This window comes from Castor canadensis, chromosome 14, assembly GCF_047511655.1.
Source record: "Castor canadensis chromosome 14, mCasCan1.hap1v2, whole genome shotgun sequence".
NCBI lineage: Eukaryota > Metazoa > Chordata > Mammalia > Rodentia > Castoridae > Castor > Castor canadensis.
The window spans coordinates 57,839,276-57,864,555 of record NC_133399.1 but is presented as its reverse complement, the minus strand read 5'-3'; the positions used below and the strand labels follow the sequence as shown (position 1 = coordinate 57,864,555).

The 25,280-nt window shown below is 45.8% G+C and overlaps 1 protein-coding gene across 3 annotated transcripts in view; it reads left to right on the top strand.

The window, feature by feature from the left end:
- Positions 1–25,280, top strand: part of Plekha2 (pleckstrin homology domain containing A2) — a 63,838-nt gene that overhangs the window by 22,483 nt on the left and 16,075 nt on the right. For 2 of the 3 annotated variants that reach the window (XM_020164411.2, XM_020164413.2), the window contains 7 exons: positions 4,702–4,758; positions 10,903–10,951; positions 12,272–12,369; positions 20,641–20,781; positions 21,275–21,421; positions 21,737–21,805; positions 22,517–22,587. In XM_020164411.2, coding sequence (XP_020020000.1) covers positions 4,702–4,758; positions 10,903–10,951; positions 12,272–12,369; positions 20,641–20,781; positions 21,275–21,421; positions 21,737–21,805; positions 22,517–22,587 — 632 coding nt within the window. Of the gene's footprint in view, positions 1–4,701; positions 4,759–8,492; positions 8,517–10,902; positions 10,952–12,271; positions 12,370–20,640; positions 20,782–21,274; positions 21,422–21,736; positions 21,806–22,516; positions 22,588–25,280 lie in introns of those variants that run through there. The other variant, XM_074054628.1, reaches the window with a different exon arrangement.

The following is a 25,280-nucleotide window of genomic DNA, read 5'->3' as shown; positions in this document are numbered from 1 at the left end:
AACCATATACTTTCCACTCCTAGGTCCTTGGTGGCAGAAGAGCTCTTGAGCAAAAAAGTAAGACGTTGGCAGTGCCTTCATAAAGCCTTCAGTCAGTTAACAAGAACCTGCCCTGTACCCTTCTAGAAAGTTTAGAAATCTGAGAAATGTACAGGTCACTCTGTCTTACAGACCTCCTCATGCAGGGTGGCTGATGTCCAAGCTGCAAGCACAGGGATCTCCTCCCCTCCCATTCTCCCCTGCCCCTTCTACCCCTCCCTGATCTTTCCTGCCTCCTCCCTAAGCACTGCTGGTGCAGCAGCTGGGTCACTCTGAGAGCTGCTGGCTGGGTGTGGCCTCTTCTCCCACCAGCTGCTTTGTCTCTGTGCCCAGTCAGCACCACCAGCCAGCGTCTGCAGTACCTGCCTCCCGCAGGAGCTCTGAGAAAACACAGGTGCCCAGGCCTAGCTCATATCAGTTACAATTCTGGGGATGAAACATGGGTGTTTGTTGGTTTGAAAAGTGCCTATAAAAAGATATTCTGGGCAACATAGTGGGACCTCATCTCAAAAAAAAAAAAAAATTTCCCGCAGGCTCTATAGTACTTTAGGGTGACTGTAGTTGACAGCTAATTGCATATTTCAAAATAGTCCAGAGAATTTTGAATGTTTTCAACACAGAGGAATGATAAACGTCTAGGGGGTGGTATGTTTGTCATTCATCTGATCATCACACATAGTGCTCAGTTATTACAAATTATCACACTGCACTCCACAAATATACATGATTATTACATGCCCAAAATAATTAAAAACCCTCCCTAGGTTATTCACAGAAACAGCCTTTCAGAAGTACATTCCTACTAAAAACAGGGTTGGGGAGGTTGGGCTGTAGCTCAGTGGTTAAATTCATGCTTGCCATGTTTGAGGACCTGGGTTCAGCTTCCTGCACCAAAATAAAATAATAAAAATCAATGAAGTGTGCTCCCACCAGCCTCTGTCCTCACACCATGTCTGTTTGCCTTAGTTCTCCCAGTATGTCCTCAGGCTGCTTACCATCTAGTACGAAGAAGAGACTTAAAGTCACAGAACAGTGTGGACCAGTGCAGTAGCCAGGGCTGGATTTTTTGTCCCATCAACCAGCTGTTCTTAAATTTGGGCCTATTTAGAGACCACTAGGGAGCATTTTTTAAAATCTAGGTCTTCAGACCACAGTCTGCTTGATTCTGATGGCAGCGTTTTGTGGGTGAAGTTTGAGCCTGGATTTTTATAACCAAGCCCCCCCAGGAGATTCTGGTGCACACAGGGACTGAATGTGTGAATCAGGGAGATGGGAAGTCATTGTAGGAAGACTCTTGAGGGGGCATCTGAGTTGGTCCTTTGCCTGGAGGATGCAGAGCCATGGCCAGGGAAGGCAGCTTTCGTGGTTCCCCTCCCCAGCTGCCACCCTGTCACTCCCTGGGTACTAATTCCCAGCGTTCCTCCCTTGACACCTGGCTGTCCTGGCCTTCAGTTCAGGCACGTTGGCATATCCTTCTTTGATTGGGAAGTGTCTGCCTGGGGTTGCCCATGTGCCACCCTAGCAGTGAGCTGTCACCATTAATCTTCTAGGTCCAGTAATTGGACTGGACACTGAGTGTCACTTTGGATCAAGCCTTGGGAATCCTGAGGCTGTTTTCTCCCCTGTCATCCATTTCCCCCTGGGTGGGGAGGACCATGGTGGGGAAGCAGCTTTTATAGACGTTCGTCATATTTTCCTGGCTTCTGCTGATGAAGAAGGAGTGCATTGGAGCCTAGGAGCAGAATGTGGGTGGGTGTGGGTGAGAGGGGTGGGGACCCCACCCTCACCCCTGGGGTAACCAGGCTTGGAGGGCTGAGCAGGGAGAGCTGGCTGGAGGAGGGTAGGGATGAAGTGGTTGAAATCCAATCAGCCTCTATCTGTCATTATACTACCATTACGTGTGTTCCCCCAGTCCCATTTCATCACTTATAATTCAGAGAGGGCTGGAGGCCTTGGGGCTGTGGTTTGGGGTAAGGAGGGAGAGCAGTTGTGCAAGAGCTTTGAGTCCTCTGAGTCTTGGTATTTGCATCTTATAATTAGCCTGGTGGAGGGGCCGGGAGCTGCCATATGTGGACTCTCCCTCTGTATTCTCACATAATTCTCCCAACCACCCTGACACAGGCTTATTGTCTCTTATTTTATAGGAAAAAGACCTTGGCTCTGGTCATAGAGTGCTCACGTCACAGCTAGAATTCTAACAGCTCAAGCTTTTTAAATTACACTATGCAGCTTCTAGGGTATTGGTGTGGAAGTCAGGGGATCTGACTTCCTTCAGTTTCTTATTGAAGTTACCTCAGTTTCTTCCAATCATAGAGTGATCATAGAGTGATCTTGGGGAAATCCCCACACTCACAAGTCACTTTCCTAGACTGTACCATAGGGTGGGGGCAGATGCTTACACTTGGGCAGAGGCCTGTGACTCTGTGTGTCCCTGAGCCCTTTGTCACAATGAGGCCATGCAGACATGGGCCTGTTTATGGCAAAGGACTAAGCCGAGCTGAGTCTTTGCTGGAGTGGTTCACAGTCCCCTCTAGGACCTTGTCTGTCACTTCTGACTTTTGGGGAATAAGAACATTGATTTGGGAGTGACAAAGCATATCTCTTTTAACCCAGTTGAGTTTTCCTTCCTTCATAAAAAAGCAGTCACTCTGAAGTTGAAAGTTTGTAAAGTGCTAGTTTGGCTATTCAAAGGCAGCTTTTAGTTTTGTTTTTCTGTGATGGGGATTGGACCCAAGGTCTTGTGAGATACATCCAGCACTTAGAAGCAGGTTTTAGATTTCAAGCCTCATTTGCAAAGGAGGGAGATGGGTCCAGAGTGTTTTCTGGGTCTTTCACTAGGACTCTGGGGTTCTGAGAATCCTTTCATTGTTATGTTACCTCTGTCCATTTTCTTATGAATAGGAAGTTTCACTCATTGCGTTTTCTTCAAAGATGTACATTAATTTGGATAACTGTAGGTAGAAAGACTCTTCCCTTGCATGTAAGACACTTTCTTAAGGTTGCTCCTGGAGTGACAAGTCATGTTACTGCTAATCCTTAGACAAATTTGCTAAATTCTCTTGCTCCAAGATTCACCTCCTTTTATTGCTTTGAGATAGCCCCATTTGGGGCTTCAAAGGGTTTTTTCTGAGGCTGCAGTTTTAGAGGTCACCAGAAGGTGCAGACAGATTCTCAGGTTCACCAGGAATGGGTTTTCCAATGTAGACATCGGAAACTCCACACTCGTGATTTCTAATTTGGTCATTACCTTGGTGTGTTACTGTCCTAGGTTTTCATTGCTTCTTCCCTGACAATGGAGAAATCAGAAAGCCAAGAAGGGTTTGCCAAGATAGAATGTATTGCCAGACATGGTACCTGTGGGCTTTCTCCTGTTTTTATTTTTGTTTTTGTTTGTAGTGTGGGAGATGGAACACCAGGGCCTTGCATATACATGCTAGGCAAGTACACCACCACTCAATCACATCCCCAGCCTTTCCTGGTGTTTTAATATTACAGTGAATTAGTGGTTCTTTTTAGTGTACAGACATCATTTCATTTGGTACTACTAACAGTTCGTGAGGTGGGTTAATAGGTTTTATTTTATTTTATTTTTTTGGTTTTGTGTGTATGAATTATGAAAAGGATTTTGGAATGCCATAAAACAGGACAAAATCAATGAGATCAGAGCAGTCAGGGCGAAAAAAATGTAACAGCTGACACTTGATGAGAGTCTTCTGTGTACCAAGACACTTCTAAGTCCTATGAAATACTTTTGTCTCATCCTACAACATCTTATGAGGTAAGTACTAAAGGTGGAGTGTCCCTAATCTGAGTGCCTGAAAATTCAAAATGCTCCAAAATTCAACACTTTTTAATTTTATTTATTTATTTTTTAGTTTATAAACTCAAGGCAAATGATTAGCTAGTTTTTTGGTTGCACTGGGGTTCCTGCTTACAAAGTAGGCACCCTACTGCTTGGGCCACACCTCCAGATCATTTTGCTTTGGTTAATTTGGAGATGAAGGTCTTGTGAACTATTTGTTGGTCTCAAACTTCGATCCTCCTGCTCTCAGCCTCCCAAGTAGCTAGGATTAGGAGGCGGTGAGCCACTGTGCCCCGCTCAAAATCCAAAACTTGGGTCCAACATCATGGCACAAGTAGAAAATCTCACACCTAACCTCACGTGATGAGTTGTAGTCAAAACACAGGTACACTAAAAACACTGTATAAAATTACTTTCAGATTTTGTGTATAGTATATATATGAAATAGAAATGAAATTTTGTGTTTAGACATGGGTCCCATCCCCTGGATTTCTCATTGTGTAGGAAAATATTGCAAAATCTGAAAAAAAATCTGAAATCCAAAACACTTCTGGTTCCAAACATTTCCAGTAAGGGAAACTAACTGTATGATAGTCTCTGTTTTTGCAGGAGGGACAACTGAGGCTGAATGGTTGAGTAAGGCTGGGGTGATGCTGTGTTACAGATTTCCATCAGGAAATCTGAATTATTGCCACTGGAATTATTATTCAGGAATGATTACCACTGTTTTACAGATGGGGAAAGTAAGCAAGGCTGCCAGGCGGGAAAGTGACATAGACTGCACTGGAATCCTGGCTGTCGATCTCTCAGCACTGTCTTCACTGCTCACAGCATCCTTAAAATGAGCATTTGTCTTTCAGAACCTGGCAGTTGGGGCAGGAGCTGTTGGATCCCTGCAGCTAACCTACATCTCGAAGGTAATGTTGGCCTGGAGCTCTGGAAATTCATGTTCTCTGAGTAGGTTTAGTATCTAAATAAGAGGAAGTGTCACATCCTTGGGGCATTAGCAGTTGGGGACACTCATGGACCTTAAAATGCTTCCGTTCCTCCATGAATTGCCTATGGAGATTTGCTACTGATGAGGGTGGGCCCACAGCCTCTTACTCCTTGGGCACATCAGTTAATAAGCTTTCCATCCCTGTAACAGATAACTGAGACAGTCACCTTATAAAGAGAAAAGGTTTACTAGTCATAACTGGTTGACCTGTTCCTTTGGGCTCAGTGGTGCGGCAGCTGATCATGGTGTACTGTCCAGGAACACGGCAGAGCAAAACCTCTTACCTAATGCCCACTGAGGGAGAAAAAGACTGGCTTCCCACAATCCCAATGAGGGCATTCCCACTATTTGTCACCTAAGGAGATCTACTAGGCCCTACTTCCTAAAGGTTCTACCACCTCCCAATAGCCCCAAGCTAGAGGTCAAGCCTTTAACACTGGGGCCTTTGGGAGACATTCCAGATCCAAACTGTAGCAGTCCCCAGGTGCTCCCACCTCCTGCAAAAGGGCTGCAGGTGCTATTTGAGCTGAGGGGAGTGAGGCATAACCTTTTCTGTAACTGGGACAAAAAGGAGCACAAAGATGACAACTCCAAATCCAGCAACTGGGAAGGATTCTCTCAAAGCTTATAATGAAACAGCTGCAGGTCCAAAAGAGCTGGGATTTTGGAATTTTATCCATCCCCTCTATAGGACACCACAACAGGGAAGGCAAAGAATGCCTGAGAAGGTTCTCAGACAGACCAAGACCACATTCAGCAGCAGGTAACTGCTGGAGAGTTGGGAAGGCGGCTGGCAGGCTGTGCCCTAGTCCAGTTTGCATAGAGGGGCCTCTCTACTGTGCTGAGACCTGGGGGTGGGGCTGATTAATGCTGTCCACATTTAACTGCTGAGTTCAGCTGCTTTTAGCAACCCCTCCCAGGGGCAGGCACTGCTGTTGACCCATGGTGCAGCAGTGATAAAAAAGCTGGGGGATTTAGAGCCTCCCCAGAAAAAGGAACTCTCTGTACAGTGAGGGGAGCCAGGTGGCACCCAGCCAGTTCTGAGGCTCCGGAAGTCCTGCCCCTTACTTCAGGCCTCCTGGGGGCCCACGGCTTCCTTGCCCAGCCTCTCTCTCCCACAGGGCCTTGAGACCGGGGTGGGGGGCCCTCAGCTGAGTGGCCACCAGCTTCATCTCATAGCAAGCTTTGGGATCCCCGTGTTCAGCCCCCGTTGCAGCTGCTCAGGAGGGCGGTATGTGGCCCAGGCAGGAGCAGCCATCTTTGGCTGGAGGGGCAAGCTGACCTGTGCCTGCGGGATGTAGGCAGAGCTTGGCAGATATAGGCCTGGTGCAAAGGCAGAGGTGCTGGGCAGCATCTGAGCAGTTAGAGACAGGAGATAATGGCCCAGGGGACAGGGGACGGGCCTTGTAAAGTAGAGCTTTGCTAGCACAGCTGCGGGCAATTTGTGCTTGCCTTGTGGTTAGAAATGTGGTACCTCCCCAAGCTAGACCAGTAAGGCTTAGGCCTGCCCTCCCTCCCTTCTTGTCCTCATCTCACTGTACACTCATTAGGTCATTTCCCCAGAAAGAGAATTGAGAGAGGGAGGGAGCAGAGAACCCTGTAAAAAATGAAAACTGAAACCTTCTCCTGTTTGAGATGGTTTGGAATGACTTTTTTTCTTTTTTTTTTTTTTTGGTGAGGGAAGAGTGAATCTAATCTCCTGCTGAATCATGATTTATAAATGCAGCCCAGATGAGGTTTTTTTTTAGTATTCTGTGCCTGAGAAGCTGCCTCACTTAGGACTTCTAGCCCTGCCTAAGACAGGCAGGCCTGCATGGGCCTTTTGCAAAACCCACAGCTGTTCCTGGGTCAGGTTACAGACGGGTGACAGTCTTCAAGTCAGATTCAATGCCAGAGAGTGGAACCCCCCACCTCCCAAACAAAACAAAACATTTAGTGGTGCTGGTGTCTGGTTTGGCATTCCAGGTCGTTTCTTGTTAACTCTTAGGTCCTCCCTCCCAGAGTAAAGCATTTGTCCACAAGCCAGTCCGGCTCTCATCAGGGGTGCACTTCCATGGGTGTCTTCTGAGGGCAAGTGTTGGGAAGACAGGGACCTTCAGAGAGGCAAACGACAGATGGAAGTAACTGAACTGATGTCCTCTGGGGTGTCATGGCAGCAGAAGCAGTTCTTGGGTAAACTAGAAGATAATTGAAGACTTATCTTTGCTTTGTGGCCCTTCACGTCCATGCCAGCCGTCTCTAGGCAGCCAGCTCCACTGCCCCACCCTCAGCCTGGTCTCATTTTACCAGGGCCTTGCCTCCATTACCATTAAGAGGAGCTTCCTAAAACACTGGTTCTTAACTGTTTTCTTGGGAAGAGGGTTGCAGATCCTTTTGGGAGTCTGTTGGGAAAAGTATGGGCTCATTTTGCAGGTAAATGTCTATGTGTGTACATACCCTGACTGCCTGTGGCTGGTCCAGAATCTTCAACTTAGAGCTCCTCTGATTTCCTGCATAGTGGCTGTTTATCTCCTGCTCTTGATGTCCCGATGAGGTACACGTTCACCCTAGACACAGGCTGAGCAACCAGCTCTCCTAGACCTTGGTTGGTTGCTGCTCCTGCCAGAGGGGCCCCAGCTCCACTTCCGGCCAAGGGCAGACAGGGTGGGGCTGGCCCTAGCAGTCCTGCCCATGACGAGTTTGTGCCTTCTGTGGTCTGTGTTTGATCTGATAAGAGCAAGTTCCTAAGACTCTGTTGAGCTGCGGAGCAGCCCTGTCTACGTCACATGGTGACATGGTGGGTGACCATGCCCACTCCTTTTTCACATCCTTAACCTGATTTCAATGTTGGCTTTTTCGCTGGACCTGCCAGTCAGCCACTGTTGTGCAGCAACTCATCTGTGGCCACCTCAAGGTGGGTGGATGTTTGCTCTTCCTTGCGTCAGCTGGTCAGGTGTCCTCCACCGTCTGCAGCCACACTGCTTCCTGCGGGTCCTCTGTTTTTTCCCCATGTCTGCAAAAGGTTGCAGCAGCTAGCCATGATCACCAGCAAGCAGGGGGCAGGGGTAGGACGCCCCTCATGCCTCCCAGTGGGCAGGATGTCAGGGAGAGGCCAAAGCCTCCCTCCACGGCCCCTCCCTCAATGGGGCATAGCAACAGGTAGATAGAATTTCACTTTCCTCCCGTGCTGTGACTGTGCGAAGGACTCATATTTTCACTCTGGCCTTACTCATTGGAAAGCTGATCAGAGACACTGAGGGTCTCATCCCTTGCCACACAGCCAATCAGGGCAGAAGTAGACCTGATCCCATTAGTTCATGAATGAGTGGTTTTGCCCAATACCCTTCCATGGTAAGCATGACACACACTGTAAATGTACATGATGTGCTCGCATGTGCCTCCTGACTGAAGACTGGGTGAACAGAAAAACAAGCCAATGCCACATACTCTCTGGAAGCTTTGGATCCTATAATAAGCACACGGGTAGTGTTCTTACAACTTACTAGTTGGTGAGTTGTGGTCAAAGCAGATGTTTTGTAATCCAAGCAGGGTGAAAAGTGTCAACCAGTGGCGTGCCCTCTAGGCAGTGATAAATGAGCTTCCTGGAGAAAGAGCAAGTCTCTGAATAAGACAGGGGACCTCCAGCTGCCCAGCTTCTCAGTGCCGTCCTAAAGCTGGATGGAAGGGAGCATGAGACAGGTGGGTGCTGAGGCCAGGACGGAAGGCAGCTCTGTGGTGCTCAGGGTGGTGGAGGAACCGACTGCAGGACAAGCAGGAGATGATGGGCAAGAGGACCGACTTGTGGGAATATGGATGGTGAGGGGCAGAGCCAGGAAGCGAGTCACTGCAAGTCAACACATCAGATGCAGACAGAGTAAAGACTGTGGTTCAGACTGGAGCCAGGAAAGCAAGATAGCATGGGGCCAGGACTGTGACTTTATGGGTGCTAGTGTCCTGTATGTTGTCTGCGAGTTGTGCAGACATGACTGGTTTGGGGTAGTCTGTCTAGATTCAAGATTATGTGGGCTCTCTTTTGGCTAAATCTTCATGTGTTTGAGAGCTTTCTTAGGCTCTCTGGTTTCTCCCTTACATCACGGTAAACATCAAAAGGCACTCACTTCTCTCGTTAAACAGAATGTTTTGGACACACATGTACACTATCTGTCTATTACCATGTTTTGCTCTGTGCCATCTTGGGACTGTGCCACCCTGAAGGCTACCAGGGGATGTGGCCCCTCAACCGTGCACCTCTAGAACCAGGAGCCAAAAGAAACAGCCTTTCTTTATGAGTACACACACACACACACACACACACACACACACACACACACAGAGCTTAGCTGTAAAATATTTGAAAGGATGCATTTTGCTTTGAAATGATTTGGATGGTACATCTAGTCTGTGATTGGCTCCAATTTCCAGGCAATCAGTCATCTTACGTATGCACAAGGAGTCTTGTGAATTAAGACAATTTCAGCTATAAGTTATTTTCACATGCAATGAAAAACTTTTGAATACTTAATTGAAAAATTCATGAAGCTGACTTAATATTACAACATCTGTGTTTAGTTTAATACTTATCAATGAATTTAATATAAGGTTATGCAGACATTTAATAAAATATTTGCTAATATTGGATCTACCATCTTCATTTGCTGTGTTGGAAGCCAGGCATTTTTTTCAGGTCCCATACATTTTTGCTCATGGGCTTTTCAGCATTTTGCCCACAGTCCCAGGTATGGCATTGTTAATACGTGGAGTGGGCTTTTAAAGGAAATGAGATATCAGAAGCTATAAATAGTATCTCCTTGAATAGGGAGATTGTACATGGCGGGACAGGTGAATGCCTTGCCTGACTGTTATATTTAATCCCCATGCTAGCTCCATGAGCACATAGTATTATTGTCCCTTACTTGACAGAACATAAAATGGAGGTCACAGAGCTGGGACAAGACTCTGTCTCCAAATCCAGTCCTGTCCCCTTTTGATCTTTTACAGGTCCTACATCAGTTCCTAAGGAATCTGGGCAGGGCTGTAAGGAGAACTTAGGGTCGAGAGCAAAAACCTAGATTGAGCTGTGGGTCAGCCATCATTAGACCTTAGCAACTGTGAGCCATGAGGAGACTCAAGTCTTTGCTTCAGCTGTTGGTTTCTGGTACACTGTCTGTTAAAAACAGGAACCATTTGTGGACTCCTGAGATGAGCATAAGAAGACAAAAGTCCTTGGCTGGAAGGAGATTGAGGGGAGAGGATCCAGGCAGGATAATGATAACATGTAGCTAGGTCCCATGGGAAGGTGACTGCCTCCTTAGAGATCCCAGGTCTGGTGTGGAGGCCTGCTTCAGTGAGGTTCAAGCAGTCTCAAGGGTAACCACCTCATCTTCGTGGACATATGGTGGAATATAAGTTGGGGGAACTTACATGGTGTGGGTTCACATATGCAGGAATGGACATGCAAGGGGTAGGATTGTAAAAGCAAATGAAATAAAGCAGCAGGAAGCCTAACTACTTCTACTTTCTCCGGAAGTACATAGGTAAGCTCTCTGATTCCTTCAGCCTCTCTGGGTGTGTGGAAAGTGCTTATTTTCATGGTCAGAGTAGATGTCAAGACAATTGGTCAGTGTGTTGAATGCTGTTTCCTCTTCCTGAGTGCTGTGGTTGGAATCTCTGCATTTGTAGCAGAGTTACCTTCAGTTTGGAGATGTTTAGGATGCAAACTGGGTCATTGACAGAGGACTAAAATCCTGCTAGTGCCAGGTCTTGTGGGCCAGAGAATCCTGGCAGGACTAGGTGGCTTTTTAAAAGTGTTCCCCCCCCCCCCCCCACAAAGACAGATTAACACAGATATCAAGATAATGATTATCTCTGTGAGGTGGGACTCTACCAGGGAGGGCCATGCAGAAAGTTTCTAAGAAATAGTATAAATAATACTGACTTCTTAAGGTAATGAGTACAAGGTTCTCAATTATTATTCTTCAGGATATGCGTTTGTTTGATTTTTTTTTTATGTATGAAAAATTTCACAGTACAGCATTTTCACACTGTTAGAAGCACATTCATGTCTCTTATTTTTTATTTGATGTAGGTGAGCATAGCTACTCCAAAGCAGAAACCCAAAACTCCATTTTGCTTTGGTAAGTACTGAACTGGGGATGGATTTTCTTCATATTCCTGTAGCAACTTCCTCTTTGCACAGAGACAGTCCTGTGATCACATGTGATATATACACTGCTTTGAGTGATATAAATCACAGCCATGTTCGTGGGTGTCAAGGGATACCACTGTTCTTGGTATTGTTGCAAAGGCTGGTAATAGCAAAAGGACACATGAATATGAACCAGCAACAACATTTCAGTTTTCTCGATGCTACAGGGTAGACTTTAAATAATTAGTGGAAGTTTCTGGGAACTCCCGTTTTAGGACTGAATAATGATGTCTTCAGGAAAGGTGGAGTCTGGCGAGAGGGGAGGCAGGGCCAGGAGGGGAATAATAGGAAGGGAGGAACATTCCGTTGAGGGGCTTGGTGTCACCAAATGCGTGACAGTATTGGGAATGATGCTTGAAGCAGAGTAACTCAGTGAATGCCTCAAGTCATTGAATTGTCAGTGAATTCAGTGAATCAGTCATGGTGTTGTTACTTGGCCCCCACTGTGTTTCCAGCACCAGACTGGGTGCTGTGAGTAATATGAACACAGGTTTCTGGGTGTATCCAGGGGTGGTTCTGATGTCATCATCAGGAAGGTACATACAGATACTCAATACATCCTTGTTGAATGAATAGTGAATCTTATGTCTACTCTATTGTGTTCCCTTCCTATGGTTCAGGCTTCTGCTAGAAGGATAAAATAGTCCCTCAGTTGTCATTTTTCCAATTTCAGATTGATTCTCTTCTCCTGTTTCTTTAAAATATCATTATTTAGCTCAAAAATGACTCAGATTTTGTGGTCAGTGATCTAAAAGTGCATATAATAATAATAATGAACCCAGAATTAAACCTTTGACTTAATGGGATACTCAAAGTAAGGAACAGATCTCAGGCAAGCTTGGTTTCCATTTTTTAGCCACAAACAGTGGTGCCAGTGGAAACAGCACTGGGTCCACATTGTACACACTTCAGTGTGACTGTAAGTTTATCAGCAGCGGTTCAGGGGGTGTCTTCCTGTTGGCAGACAAGCAGCCTCAGCACTGCAGAACAGCATAGTAAGCTGCTCTGACGTTGTCCTGGGTCGTTCTTATGGTCTGTGGAGAGTAATCCACACTTTTAAAGATAGGGAAAAGAGAGAGCTGTTGGACACTGCTGCTTCCTAAATATGCAAGCAGCCCAACATCATAGGGAATTTCTTGATCGATTTTGTGGGTTTCATTCCTCTTGCCACCTCGGACACTTTCCTTGTGGAGTCTTACTGTGTGTTCTGACCTGAGAATTTCTCCCTCCTTCCTTGTGACTTTCACAGTTATCAACGCCCTGTCTCAGAGGTATTTTCTTCAAGCCAATGACCAGAAAGATCTGAAGGACTGGGTTGAAGCCCTGAACCAAGCCAGCAAGATCACTGTACGTATGGCTTCTTTCCCTTTCTGGTAGTAAAAGTGCCCCTTCCCAACATGTGGCCTGCATGGGTGGGGAAGATTCAGATGGCAGCAGGGACTTGCCCAAGAGTCTGATTTGGGTCCAGCTCTCTCCGACCTCCTCTTGTGCCTTGGCAGACAAACCAGAAGTTAACCCCAGAGTTTGAGTTTGAATTGCATTCAAGAGGGAAGTTTATGGAGTGTCCTGTTTGTGCTTCCTGGGAGGGCTCCTGGTCAGTCATGGTCTGGGTGATTCGGGGATGCTGATTCAGAATGCGGTAGGACTGGAAAATGGATTGCTGACGATGAGAAATAGAGTAAGGGAAAAGCATATGAGAAGGGAAGTTAGAAATTTTTCCTGGCTTGTACTTTTTCCTGTACTCTTCTTAGTCTGCACTGCAAAAGTCTTTTATTTAAATGCTTTACTAGATTTTAAAAAAAGAGAAGAGAAAGGGAGAGGAGTGAGAGGGAAAATTGTGTTAGTCAGCTTTCTATTACTGTTGACAAAATGCCTGAGATAATCAACTTATAAAGAGGAAAGGTTTATTTTGTATCATGGTTTTAGAAGTTTCAGACCATGATGGCTTATCTCTGTTGCTTTTGGCCTGTAGGAGGAGGTCTGCTTACATCATTGCCACAGGGATGCAAAGGGGGAGATAGGAAGAGGTCAAGGTTCTAATATTCCCTTAGAGACATACGCCCAGTGACTTAACTTCCTCCCACTAGGCCCCACCTCTTAAATGTTCCACTACCTCCCAGTAGTTCTACAGGCTGGTACGCCTGGACCTTTGGGGGATGCTTAATCCAATCACAGCAAAAACTATATGTTTTAGAAAAAAAAAGAAACTAACCTTTAACCAGTAAGACAGGCAGGCGCTCAACTTATAAACTATGATTCGTTTGCTGAAAAGTTTAAATTTCTGTTATACATTCAGAAACACTTGCATTTAAGTGTTTGAATAATAAATCTGTGAGCTGGCAAAGTTTTCCCCCAGATCCCACAGCATTTCTGTGAATAAATTAATAAATGATGTCTGAACATGCATCCAGCATTTGTGTTGCTGGACTCAGCCAGAGGAAAATTTAGTGATTTAGGCAGTGTAACTGAGTAGGTTCTTATTCTGCTAGATAAATCTCAGTGAACCCATGAAAGTAAAGAATAAAGCAGGGTGGGAGGAAGGAAGCTTGCCACCAACTTGCACTATACTCTGGGGTGCTGAGCCTGGCTGCCATCTTTGTTCATGTTGAGGAGGGGTCTTTACCCTTTTCTGTGTTCTGGAGTTGGGGGTTTCTGTTGATGTATAATACTTGACTCTTGTTCAGAGTTTCCTCCTAGGTTTCTGCATCTTTGTTTGCTTGTTTTCCCTGAGACAGGGTCAGACTGGCCTTCAACCAGCTGTGTAGCCCAGGCTACATGGACTCGTGATTCTCCTGCTTCAGCCTCCCTAGTGCTAGGACTACAGGTGTGGGCCAGCACACCTGGCTCTGGCTCTGTTCTTGGCTGGTTGACTGGGTTAGACTGCTTGCAAGGCAGTAAGGACCTCCCTTCCTCCTTCTCCCTCTTTCTTTCTCCTTTCCTTCCTCTGCAGAGTGAACTCAGGACCTTGCCATGCTAGGCAAGCATGCTACCACTGAGTTACACCCTAGCTCCTTTTTTGGATATTTATTACTTTACTTTATTACACTTGTTTATTTGTTGCTTAAGATTGAATCCAGGGCCTCATGCACACAAAGCACACAGCTTTACCATTTGTCATAAATTGCAGCTCTTTGTCTTTGCTTTGTGCCTGAGTGTTAGCATATGGTTTCCCAGGCTCTCTGGCCCCACAGAGCGGAAGTTGTAGAGTGCAGGAGTGGGAGGAAGCACGATGGGGCCCAGAGGTTGAAAGTCCAAGGCCTGCTGGAATCTCACAGCCTCCTTCAGTCTCCACAGACCCCAAGACCCTCCTTATTTTCTTTTGCTTGGTTACACAGTGAGCCTTATGTGTCTGCAGATTCTGCATCTGTATATCAACCAGATGTGGATTAAAAAATATTTGAAAAAATTGCATCTTTACTGAACATGTGCAGACTTTTTTCCCGTCATTAATTCCTAAACAATACAGTGTAATAACTATTTCCATAGTGTTCACATTGCATTAGATATTACACGTCATCTAGAGATAGTTTGAAGTACACAGGAAGATATGCATAGGTTATATGCAAGTTCTGTACCATTTTAAATAAGGGACTTGAACAGCCACAGATTTTGGTATCTTGGTGGAGCCCGGAACCTCTGTGGATGGACACTGAGGGATGATTGTAACTCTTCACTCCTCCGCCCACCGGCCCTGCAGAACTAGAGGGGAGATGAGGGGTACTCTGTTTCCTCTTTATCGTTTTGTGTCCTGAAGGGCTTACTGCTTTCTTCTCTTTCTACAGCATCCTGCATTGTGTACCCTCTTCTGGGGGCTGGGATGAGTTGGGCAGAAGTGGGGTTGTGATACCACACAAAGAAGCTCACATATTTAAGACCCCTGTTGTGCAAAGTGAGGTACCAGGCACTTTGGAGGATACAGAAATGCAAACAGGGCCAGATAACTTAGTGAGAAAAGCTTCTGCACTTCCCACATGCTGTACTCTGCCCTTATAGCACTCTGGAGGGACAGGTTGTTTTTCTGCCAATTTTTGGATGCGAAATATGGCGGATGGCGTCTTGACTGATGTCAAGAGGGTAGAACTTGGTAGAGTTAGATTCTAACAAAGATCCCCTGACTTCCAAAACCTGGAAGTTTACGGTTTATAAAAATGTTAAAAATACGCTTATTTAGTTATAAAATTTTTAAGTTACATACCTTTTACACATGGAGCTTCATTTTAGCCTCATAAAACTTTTTTTTTTTTTCCGTACATTTATTTTATTTTATTTTTTTTTTCATTTTTCTTTTATTATTCATATGTGCATACAAGGCTTGGTTTATTTCTCCCCCCTGCCCCCACCCCCTCCCTTACCACCCACTCCACCCCCTCCCGCTCCCCCCCTCAATACCCAGCAGAAACTATTTTGCCCTTATCTCTAATTTTGTTGTAGAGAGAGTATAAGCAATAATAGGAAGGAACAAGGGGTTTTGCTGGTTGAAATAAGGATAGCTATACAGGGCATTGACTCACATTGATTTCCTGTGCGTGGGTGTTACCTTCTAGGTTAATTCTTTTTAATCTAACCTTTTCTCTAGTTCCTGGTCTCCTTTTCCTATTGGCCTCAGTTGCTTTAAGGTATCTGCTTTAGTTTCTCTGCATTAAGGGCAACAAATGCTAGCTAGTTTTTTAGGTGTCTTACCTATCCTCACCCCTCCCTTGTGTGCTCTCGCTTTTATCATGTGCTCATAGTCCAATCCCCTTGTTGTGTTTGCCCTTGATCTAATGTCCACATATGAGGGAGAACATACGATTTTTGGTCTTTTGAGCCAGGCTAACCTCACTCAGAATGATGTTCTCCAATTCCATCCATTTACCAGCGAATGATAACATTTCGTTCTTCTTCATGGCTGCATAAAATTCCATTGTGTATAGGTACCACATTTTCTTAATCCATTCGTCAGTGCTGGGGCATCTTGGCTGTTTCCATAACTTGGCTATTGTGAATAGTGCCGCAATAAACATGGATGTGCAGGTGCCTCTGGAGTAACAGTCTTTTGGGTATATCCCCAAGAGTGGTATTGCTGGATCAAATGGTAGATCGATGTCCAGCTTTTTAAGTAGCCTCCAAATTTTTTTCCATAGTGGTTGTACTAGTCTACATTCCCACCAACAGTGTAAGAGGGTTCCTTTTTCCCCGCATCCTCGCCAACACCTGTTGTTGGTGGTGTTGCTGATGATTAGCCTCATAAAACTTTAAGTAAGAAGGTTAAGTGTTATTATCCCCATTTATAAATGAGCAAATTAAATGCCTAGAGATTAAAATATTTGTTCAAGGTCATGGAACCAGGATAGGTCTAGTTTTCTGCCCAAAGATTGCTGTTCGTTTTATGCTGACATCACTCAGTTCCTGTGACTAAAGAGAACGTTCACTAAGTGCTGTTTGCAGAGGTGAGCTCTCAGAATGTTAATATTCCTACGTTAGTTTTCTAGGGTGGCTGTAACAAATTGGGGTGGCTTAAAACAATGGAAGTGTGTTCTCTCACAGTTCTGGAGATGGAAGTCTGACATCAGGGACAGCTGACTTCCTCTCAAGGCTCTTGGGGAGGGTCCTTCCCCCTTTCTCCAGAGCTCAGGGTGCCCTACCCTCTTTGCCTCACCGCCCTCAACTTCTGGTGCCTCACCGCCCTCAACTTCTGGTGCCTCCAGCAACCCAATTTCCTTGGCTTTTAGCTGCATCACTCCATGCCTGCCTCTGTCTTCATTGACCTTTCACCCTGTGTGTCTGTGCTCTGTGTGTCCTCTTATCTTCTGTTGAGGACACCAGTCATTGGATGTAGGGCCCACCCTAAAGCAGTGTGACTTCATCTTAATTTAACTAATTACATCTTCAAAAACTCTTATTTTCCGATAAGATCTCACTCTGAGGTTAGGGGTCGATGTTTTTTTTCAGCTGACTCCATTTCCCCCAAAAGTTGGAAACTGAAGTAAATGCATAGCTTTGTCACTAAATTGGATCATTCCTCATTGTAGTCTTCCCCTGGCCAATGGTGAGGAAGATGGGTCCTAGCAAACCTTCATTTTATGATGCAGATGAGATGCATGCAGAACTCCCTTATCTGAGTACACTCCACGAAAGGGGCACGTATTTAATTAGGGCCTCCGGGATAGGAATGACCTGTCTTCATGTTGTGTAGCTCGTTTGCAACTGGGGCTGTTTTCCACAGCTTGGCTTCATGGCTAAGGGAGTGGAAGCAGCTTTGAAGGATCTGCTTGTTTCAACAGAGCAGTCCAAGATACAGGGACATAAGTGTGACAACCAGTGGCCTCTGGGTATGCTGACAAGATTCTGAGAGGAAACACAAGCCAGGCTCCTGTAAGTTCTTTTCTAGCCACTGGGAACTCTTAAAAACTTACTTCCTTTCTTCGTTGCTCAGTTCCAGGAATTCATTTGGGGAAATTTCTGCTGTTCCCTGCTGACGATATCACTACATACCCCAGCAAAAAAATCAACATCTCTAAAAAATGTGGTCCCACAAAAGTAAAAGACACAGAAAATTAGAAAGGGGCATGGGTAGGTAGTGATAGCAAAAGAAGAGTTGGGTGTCCTAGGAGCAAAGTACTCAATTTTAATGAGTTTTAGTTTGCCTCATTTGTAAAATGGAGAAAACTGTGCCTACTTGTTAAGATGACTTGGAGATCAGAGGTAATGTGGGCAATTGCTGAGCACCTGGCTAGCCCTGAACCGGCCCAAAGAAATGCTAACTGCTGTGTCTCTCAGACCACCAGAATGAAAGGAGAGGGGGGTTTTTTGTCTTGCTTTACAGAGATGGTGGCAGAGGTTGTCCTTACATATGTATACTGAGTAGGCAGCTAGAAGGGAGGGTCTCTTCTTCTCCCTGGGGACCTAAGGTAATCACAGGCGTCTTCATACTTCACACACAGGGGATACCAAATCATGTGTTCTTTCTTCCCTGTCTTTGACAGAGCTCTTTTTTGGGGGGAGGAGGGTGCAGAGACAAGTTCTCACTGGGTAGCCTGGCTGGCCTGGAACATGTGACTCTCTTGTCTCAACTTTTAGAGTGCTGGGATTACAGGTGTGAACCAGAACTCTGAGCTCTTGAGCTCTGAGGGCTTGGTTCTTGAGTCTTTCTGACTCCACGGGCAGGAGAAGAAGAGGAAGAGGACTTTAGCTTTTCTCATGAGATCTATACTTACCTTCCTAGGACACAGACACAGGGTGGTGTGTTCTTGTGAACCAGCTGGGAGCCAGAGTCTAGTCTCTGTTCAGTTATTAATCATGGCTTTGGGTCTCTTTTTTTCCTCTTAAAATGAGAGATATCATCAGAATTACAGATTTTAGTTTAAATGAAATGAGCAAGGTCAAAGAAATTTGACAAGAGAAATGAGAATATGGGGGAGAATGGTGGGGTGTGGTACACTGAAGAACATGTTTCCTGTTTAATGATGGAATACTGCTTAACTGGAAATCTAGATTTTATGTGAAATTTGAAATGTAGATTGAAAAACACACTGCACAGGACAAATACAGCATAGTGGAGCAGAGTCTGCCTGTGGTTCCCAGCTAATTGTAAACATGCTCTGATAATTTGCTCAGCTGTAGGACTATAACTCAAGGAGGAACAAAGGTAGCTCTTTCTTTTTTTTTTGTGGCACTGGGGTTTGAACTCAGGGTTTTCACTTACAAAGCAGACATTTTACCATTTGAGCCATACCTTCAGTCCATTTGTGCTGTGGTTGTTTTGGAGATGGGGTCTCGCAAACTATTTGCCTGGACTGGCCTCAAATCATGATTCTCCTGATCTCAGCCTCCCAAGTAGCTAGAATTATACGTGTGAGCCGCGAGCATCTAGCTGATAGCTCATTCTCCAAAATGAGCTCTGTCTGAAAACAATAGAACCATTTGTGAAATGTTAAATAGAATAAGAATATGGATATGTGTGTGATTGTTCCTAGAGTGTTTAAATGTCTGTGTGCTATCATTTGATAACTACAAATATGACACAGATGTTACTCCTTTTTCCATTTTACACACAAGAAGATGTTATAAATTGAATCTTGAATATGCCTCAGAGGCTCATGTGTTCAATGCTTGGTTCCAGCCTGTGGCACTACCGGGAAGTGGTGAAACCTTTAAGAGATGGGGCCTGGTGGAAAGATTAGGACATTGAAGGGGATATTGGGATCCTGACCCCTTCCAGTTCTCTCTCTTTCTCTCTCTCTTTTTTTTTACTTTCTGGCCACCATGAGGTGGGCTGCTTCCTCTGCCACACACCCCACCCTGATGTACTGTGTCACCACAAGCCCAAAGCGACAGGGTTAAGTGACAGTGTACCGCAACCTCTGAAACCATGAGCCAAAGAAACCATTTTCCCTTATTGAGTTGGTTATTTCAGGTGTTTCGTCACAGTGAGGGAAAGCTGATTCACACAGGTGGTTAAGGCCAGTAGAGGTTCGGTGATTTGCCAAACATCACTCTGGTAGATAGCAGCAGTCAAGAGTTATATACCTCAGGCCTTCTGCACCCTTTATTCTATACTTCATTACAGGTTAAGTATCTCCCATACCCAAAATGCTTGGGACCAGAAGTGTTTCAGATTTCAGGTTTTAGATTTGCATATATAGGACTGGAGCTGTGGCTCAAGTGGTAGAGCGCCTGCTTTGTAAGTGCAAAGCCCTGAGTTCAAACATCAGTCCTACCAAAAAAAAAAAAAATAGGTTTGTATATATACAATGAAAAGTCTTGGGGAGATGGGCCTCAAGTCTAAACATGAACTTTGTTAATGTTTCACGTACACCTTATACACGAAGCCTGAAGGTAATTTGATTCCGTATTTTTTGTGTGCCTGCATTTTGGCAGCATTTTCTTTTTCTTTTTTGGTGGTACTGGGGCTTGATCTCAGAGCCTGTGCCTGCTAGACAGTGCTCTACCCATTGAGCCATGCCTCCAGGGGTGTGGGCTTCAGAGTAGGTGTGGTCAACCTGTACCATATGCATTTTTTTTGGGGGGTGCTAGGGCTAGAACCCAGGGACTTGCACATGCTAGGCAAGCTCTCCATCACTGAACCACATTCCCAGCCCTCCCATATGCATTTTTACCTGTTCCACTTGCCCAGCAGACTCTCTTCCCATCTTTACATTCCAGGTTCCTTTTTACTATCCAGGTTGTGGTCTCAACATCTCCTCCGCTGGAGACCCCTGACCACTTCATTTCCAGTAGTTCTTCTGCTGTCCTCTGCTTAGCTCCCACTTGTTTGAGGCACTCACTGCCATCTTTGAGTATTCTGATTGTTTTGTTACACATTTTGTGTTTGGTGTTACTCATTAGGTCCTGTCAGGTAAGACTCTAACGTCTGTTTTGTTTGATGTTTAATATTTGGTTTCTCCATGGAAGGGCTGGCTCACAGTAGGTGCTCAGTAAATTTGGAGAGAGAGTAGAGGAGGTTGCTGACTGATTTCCTCATAGTCAGGTATGGTTGAATGGGAGGAAGGGCTAGGGAAGAAAGGAAAGTCTTACTATAGTTTTGTACATTAGCTTTTCCTTCCACTGCTATCTTGCTCTGGCTCTCCACTTTTTCTGAGACTTCTGTTCCATTGATCATACTGCCATTCTTCCTAGGTACCCAAAGCTGGGACCCTACCCCTGGCTACTGAAGTTCTCAAAAGCCTACCAGCTCCTCTGGCCCTAGAGAAGAAGCTGCAGGTGGCCTATAAGACAGAGATCATCGGAGGAGTGGTGGTGCACACACCCATCAGCCAGGTACTGGGTATGGCTGGGGCATAGAAGTGTCTGTGGTGTTTCAGTGCTATGTACACAGTAAATGTGAGGGGAGCTGGTAAGAAGGGGCCATCAAGAAAATACAGTTCCGGGGGTGTGAGTAATGGCAGTGCAGAAGCTGAGGCAACTGTATTGTCACACTGTGCGGTCTGTGGGCTTCTGCCCAAGATCTGGGAGGTGAGCACTTGTAAAACCTATGGTAAATGTGGCTTAAGAACAAGCCTACTGTTCTTCCTTCCACGTGTGTACTCATACCCTCTTCTGGTCTGTGTTCTCTGTCTTTCCCTGTCTCTCCTGGGTCTTTCAGATTCTTATTCTGTGAAAGCACCCTGTGGAGTGCCTAGCCCAGAGCAAAGTCAGTTTTTTGGTTTTTTTTGGTCTGACAATGTCAAGAGGCCAGAGATCCAGTGGGAAGAGAGCTGTGGCTACACAGAGGGGTGAGGGAGGTACTAACCCCAATGCTGTTTCCTTGTAGAACGGCGGGGATGGGCAGGAGGGGAGTGAGCCAGGGTCCCATGCCATCCTCCGAAGGTCTCAAAGTTACATCCCCACGTCAGGCTGCCGTGCTTCCACCGGACCCCCCCTCATTAAGAGCGGCTACTGTGTGAAGCAAGGAAATGTGGTGAGTGCCAGACAGGGGCTAGATTGGGTTCTGCTGACTTGTCATGGACAGGCATGGACACATTAGAAGGGGGAGAGAGAGAGAGGAAGCGCTACCGTCCTTTGTGTTTGCCATCTCTCAAGTGTGTGAAATGTGGGGACCAATCATTGGGTCCCACCTGTCAGAGGTATTGTTTTGGTATGAAGAAGCCATTGCTCCTGCCGAATGTGGGAGCCTGGCTTCCATGGGGCTGGGTCCTGGGAGTTTAGCTTCAGAACACGCTCCGCGATGCTGAGGACCTCTCCCTAACGTCCAGCTCTTTATTTTTCATTTCAGAGGAAGAGCTGGAAACGTCGCTTCTTTGCACTTGATGACTTTACCATCTGCTACTTCAAGTGTGAACAGGTGGGTGGTAGCTTTGGAGCCCTTCTGAGAGGTCAAGAAGCTAAGAGGCGCATAGACGCTCACAAGAGAGTATGTTTGAGTAGAGACTGGGTTCCTCAGTCTTTATCTCCATCCATCCCAGGTGTGCCTCTTTGCAATGACACTCAAGTGGCCTTAATGACCCAAGCAATGACTGTGCAGTGAGAGCTGTGTGTTCAGAGCCACAGAATATCTTAGATTCTCTCTCTCTTTTGGTGGTACTGGGGCTTGAACTCAGGGCTTTATGCTTGCTAGGCAAGAGCTCTACCATTTTGAATAGGGTCTTACGTTTATGCCTGGCCAGGCATGGAGCACCATCCTCCTATTTATGACTCCTATGTGGCTGGGATGACAGGCATGTACCACCACTTCCAACTTTTTATTGGTTGAGATTGTCTGGGCTGGCCTGGAACTATGATCCTCCTTATTTCCACCTCCTGAGTAGCTAGGATTATAGGGCATGAGCTACTGCACCTGACCTCTTTTTTTTTCTCTCAATGATTATTATTATTACTGTGGTAATGAGGTTTGAACTCAGGGCCTTGCATTTGCTAAGTCTTTACAACTAATTTGAGACCAGGCTGTTTGCCAACCTGTGTTTAACTAGGCATCTGCAAGAGAGGGATATTGGTCAGCTGGTCTCCTTGTTGGATTTGTGTGGCCTCACCTACCTGTCCTCTGCTTTCTTACCAGGACCGAGAACCCCTACGCACTATATTTCTCAAGGATGTTCTCAAGACCCATGAGTGTCTGGTCAAGTCTGGGTAATCGTCTCTGTTTATTCTTTTCTGATCAAAGCTTCCATTTGCCCTGTTAAATCTTTTACTTGCTACCCTTCCAGGGCTCTGGTGAAGAGCCTTCTTCCAGACAGGTGCTAGCAGCTCTGGCTATAATCCCAGCTGCTCAGGAGGCAGAGCTCAGGAGGATTGTGGTTCAAAGCCAGCCTGAGCAAATAGTTTGTGAGACTCTATCTCCAAAAAACCCTATCACAAAAAAGGGCTGGTGGAGTGGCTTGAGGTGTAAGCCCTGAGTTCAAACCCTAGTACCACAAAAAAAAAAAAAAAAAAAGTCTTCCTAGAGGAAGCAACAGGAGTCTCATGTCTTGTGGCTGACTTGCTGCATCCATGCTGACAAGGTTGAGAGCACACTGGGCAAATCACCCTCTTCCTATTACCATGCATTGGCTCCTGAGATGAGCCTATAAAATAATTTCTGGTGGAGAAAAGAAAGACTATATTAAGGATGAGGAGAGTGGAGCTCGGATGTTTCTCAGATTTCTGGTTACTGAGCTGCAGTCCTGCAGGACTTGACTCAGAGGAGGGACTGTGCCTTTCTGGTCAGATTCCTTGCGCTCATGCTTCCTTGAGCCTGTACTTCTTAGGCCCTTTCTCTCCTCCTTTTGACCTTGATGGTGACTCGAAGCATGTCTGTGTTATTATCACTGATTAGGAAGAACATATATTTTTGACGTATCCCTCTTTCCACTAGGGAATGGTTACTGTCAAGTACGATGGTGCATAAGATGAGATGGGGACTTAGTAAGGGAATTTCCCACACTCAAGTCCAAATTCAGATGCTCCTAGAACTGAACTTTACAGACCTCACAGGTATCTGGGGATGTTGAAATCCTTTTTGGCTATCAGTCTGCATTTAAAAAAAAAGTTTGGTGGTACTGAAGTTTGAGCACAGGGCCTTGAGCTTGTTATCCGTGCTCTTCAACTTGAGCTACACTCCAGCTCCTCCTCCCCCACTTTTGTTTCCCAAGATAGAGTCTCACTGTGTAACCCAGGCTAGCCTTGAACTCTTGATCTTTCTACCTCAGCCTTCAGAGTGCTGGGATTACAGGCATGTACCACAACACTTGGCTCAGTCTGCTGTCTTTAGAGCCTGTGTGTGTCTCTTCATCCACAGACTGTACATGCAAAGTCCTCATTAGGGAAGCTATTGACAATAGGCAACCTGTTCTCCCCTGAAGGCACAGGATGGTCTTACATGACAACAACCTGCTGTGTGCTACCCAAGGAAGCAGGGGTAGAAATAGTGTACGGAGTCTTGCAACTGGCAGTTGCAGAGTACAGGAGATTGGGGAGGTTCCTAGTGACAATGGGAATTCAGGAAAGTAGCTGTAGGTGGACCTTGCAAAAGTGTGGCTCCAGAGGGAGGCAGTGGGTAGAAGAATTGGGCACCACTAGATCCTTGGAGATCCTTGACTGTTCCTGACCTAGAGGACCTGTGCAGACATGAGACCACATGGGCATACTGGGGAACCAAAGTGAGGTTCAGTTCCAAGAGAGTCTCAAATTTCTCTAATTCTTACTCTGCCAGAGTCCCACTAGATTCTGAGTGAAAGGAATCAGGGAGGTAGAGCCAGCTGGAAAGGAAGTCGCAGGGCTCTGCAGCTTCCAGGACTGAGGCTGTACGGCCTGTCTGGAACCTATTGGGGGTGCCGGCCATCTGGGTAATCAATGGATGTTGAATTCAGTTAAAAGGCAGCATGCAGTCAGAGTAGCCTATGTGAAAGGGGTGGGGACTCCTACCTGCTTGCTTCATCTTCTTAGTAGGTGATTATGCAGCCGCATTGCATCTGCATGAATAGCCTGGAACACTAAAGCATTGCAGCCGGAAAAGTGCCATCTCTCTTTAGAAACAGAATGTAGTAATAATAGTTGGTGAAATGGGTTTCAAGCGACATACATGATACCAGATGACTTCTGTACTTTTCAGAACTAGCTCAGTACAGGTCTCTCATTTCCATTTTACACTTGGGGTTACAAAGGCTCACCGTATTTATAAAACACTCTCCAGATGCCTTCTTCTTCGGCAGAATCAGAGTGTAGCTCAGGTCTGCCTCACCTGTTTGGTCTTCGGTTTTGTGCTCCTCCTTTGCTCCGTGTCCCTACCATTCTCTTCCACAACTTCATTCATGAAGCCGCCCCTGCCTGTGAGCAGTCCTTTCTTGAAAGGAGTCTATTGACATAGAACATGCAGTCTTGCTTTCTCAGGTGCTTTAATTGGGCGGGAATCGAGTCAATTCCCTGCAGTGACTGGATACACACAGCTGACATTTAATTTTGGCTGATTTAAAGTTCGTCTTTGAGCATCAACTCCTTCTTACCCTCTGCTTTGCAGAAGTCAGGATTTCTCTCCAAAACCCATACCCTTTTTGAAGCTTTTTTTCCCCATAGTGCTGGGGACAAACCCCAGGGCCTCCTGCAGTTCAGGACGTGCTCTAACACCAAGCTGCCCACCCTGTCCCTGAAGCAAAACTTCAAGTAGTCTCTTCTTGCCTGCCTTTCCTGTCTTCTGAGCCAGTTCAGTGAGGAACACAGTAAAGTAGGTGGACTTGCTACTCAGTGAAGGGAGATTTTAGACACGGAGAGGTGGCTTCCTTAGGAGAGGCAAATGCAGTGGAATTATTCAAAGCATAGACTCTGGAGTCAGACCTGGGCTTTAATCT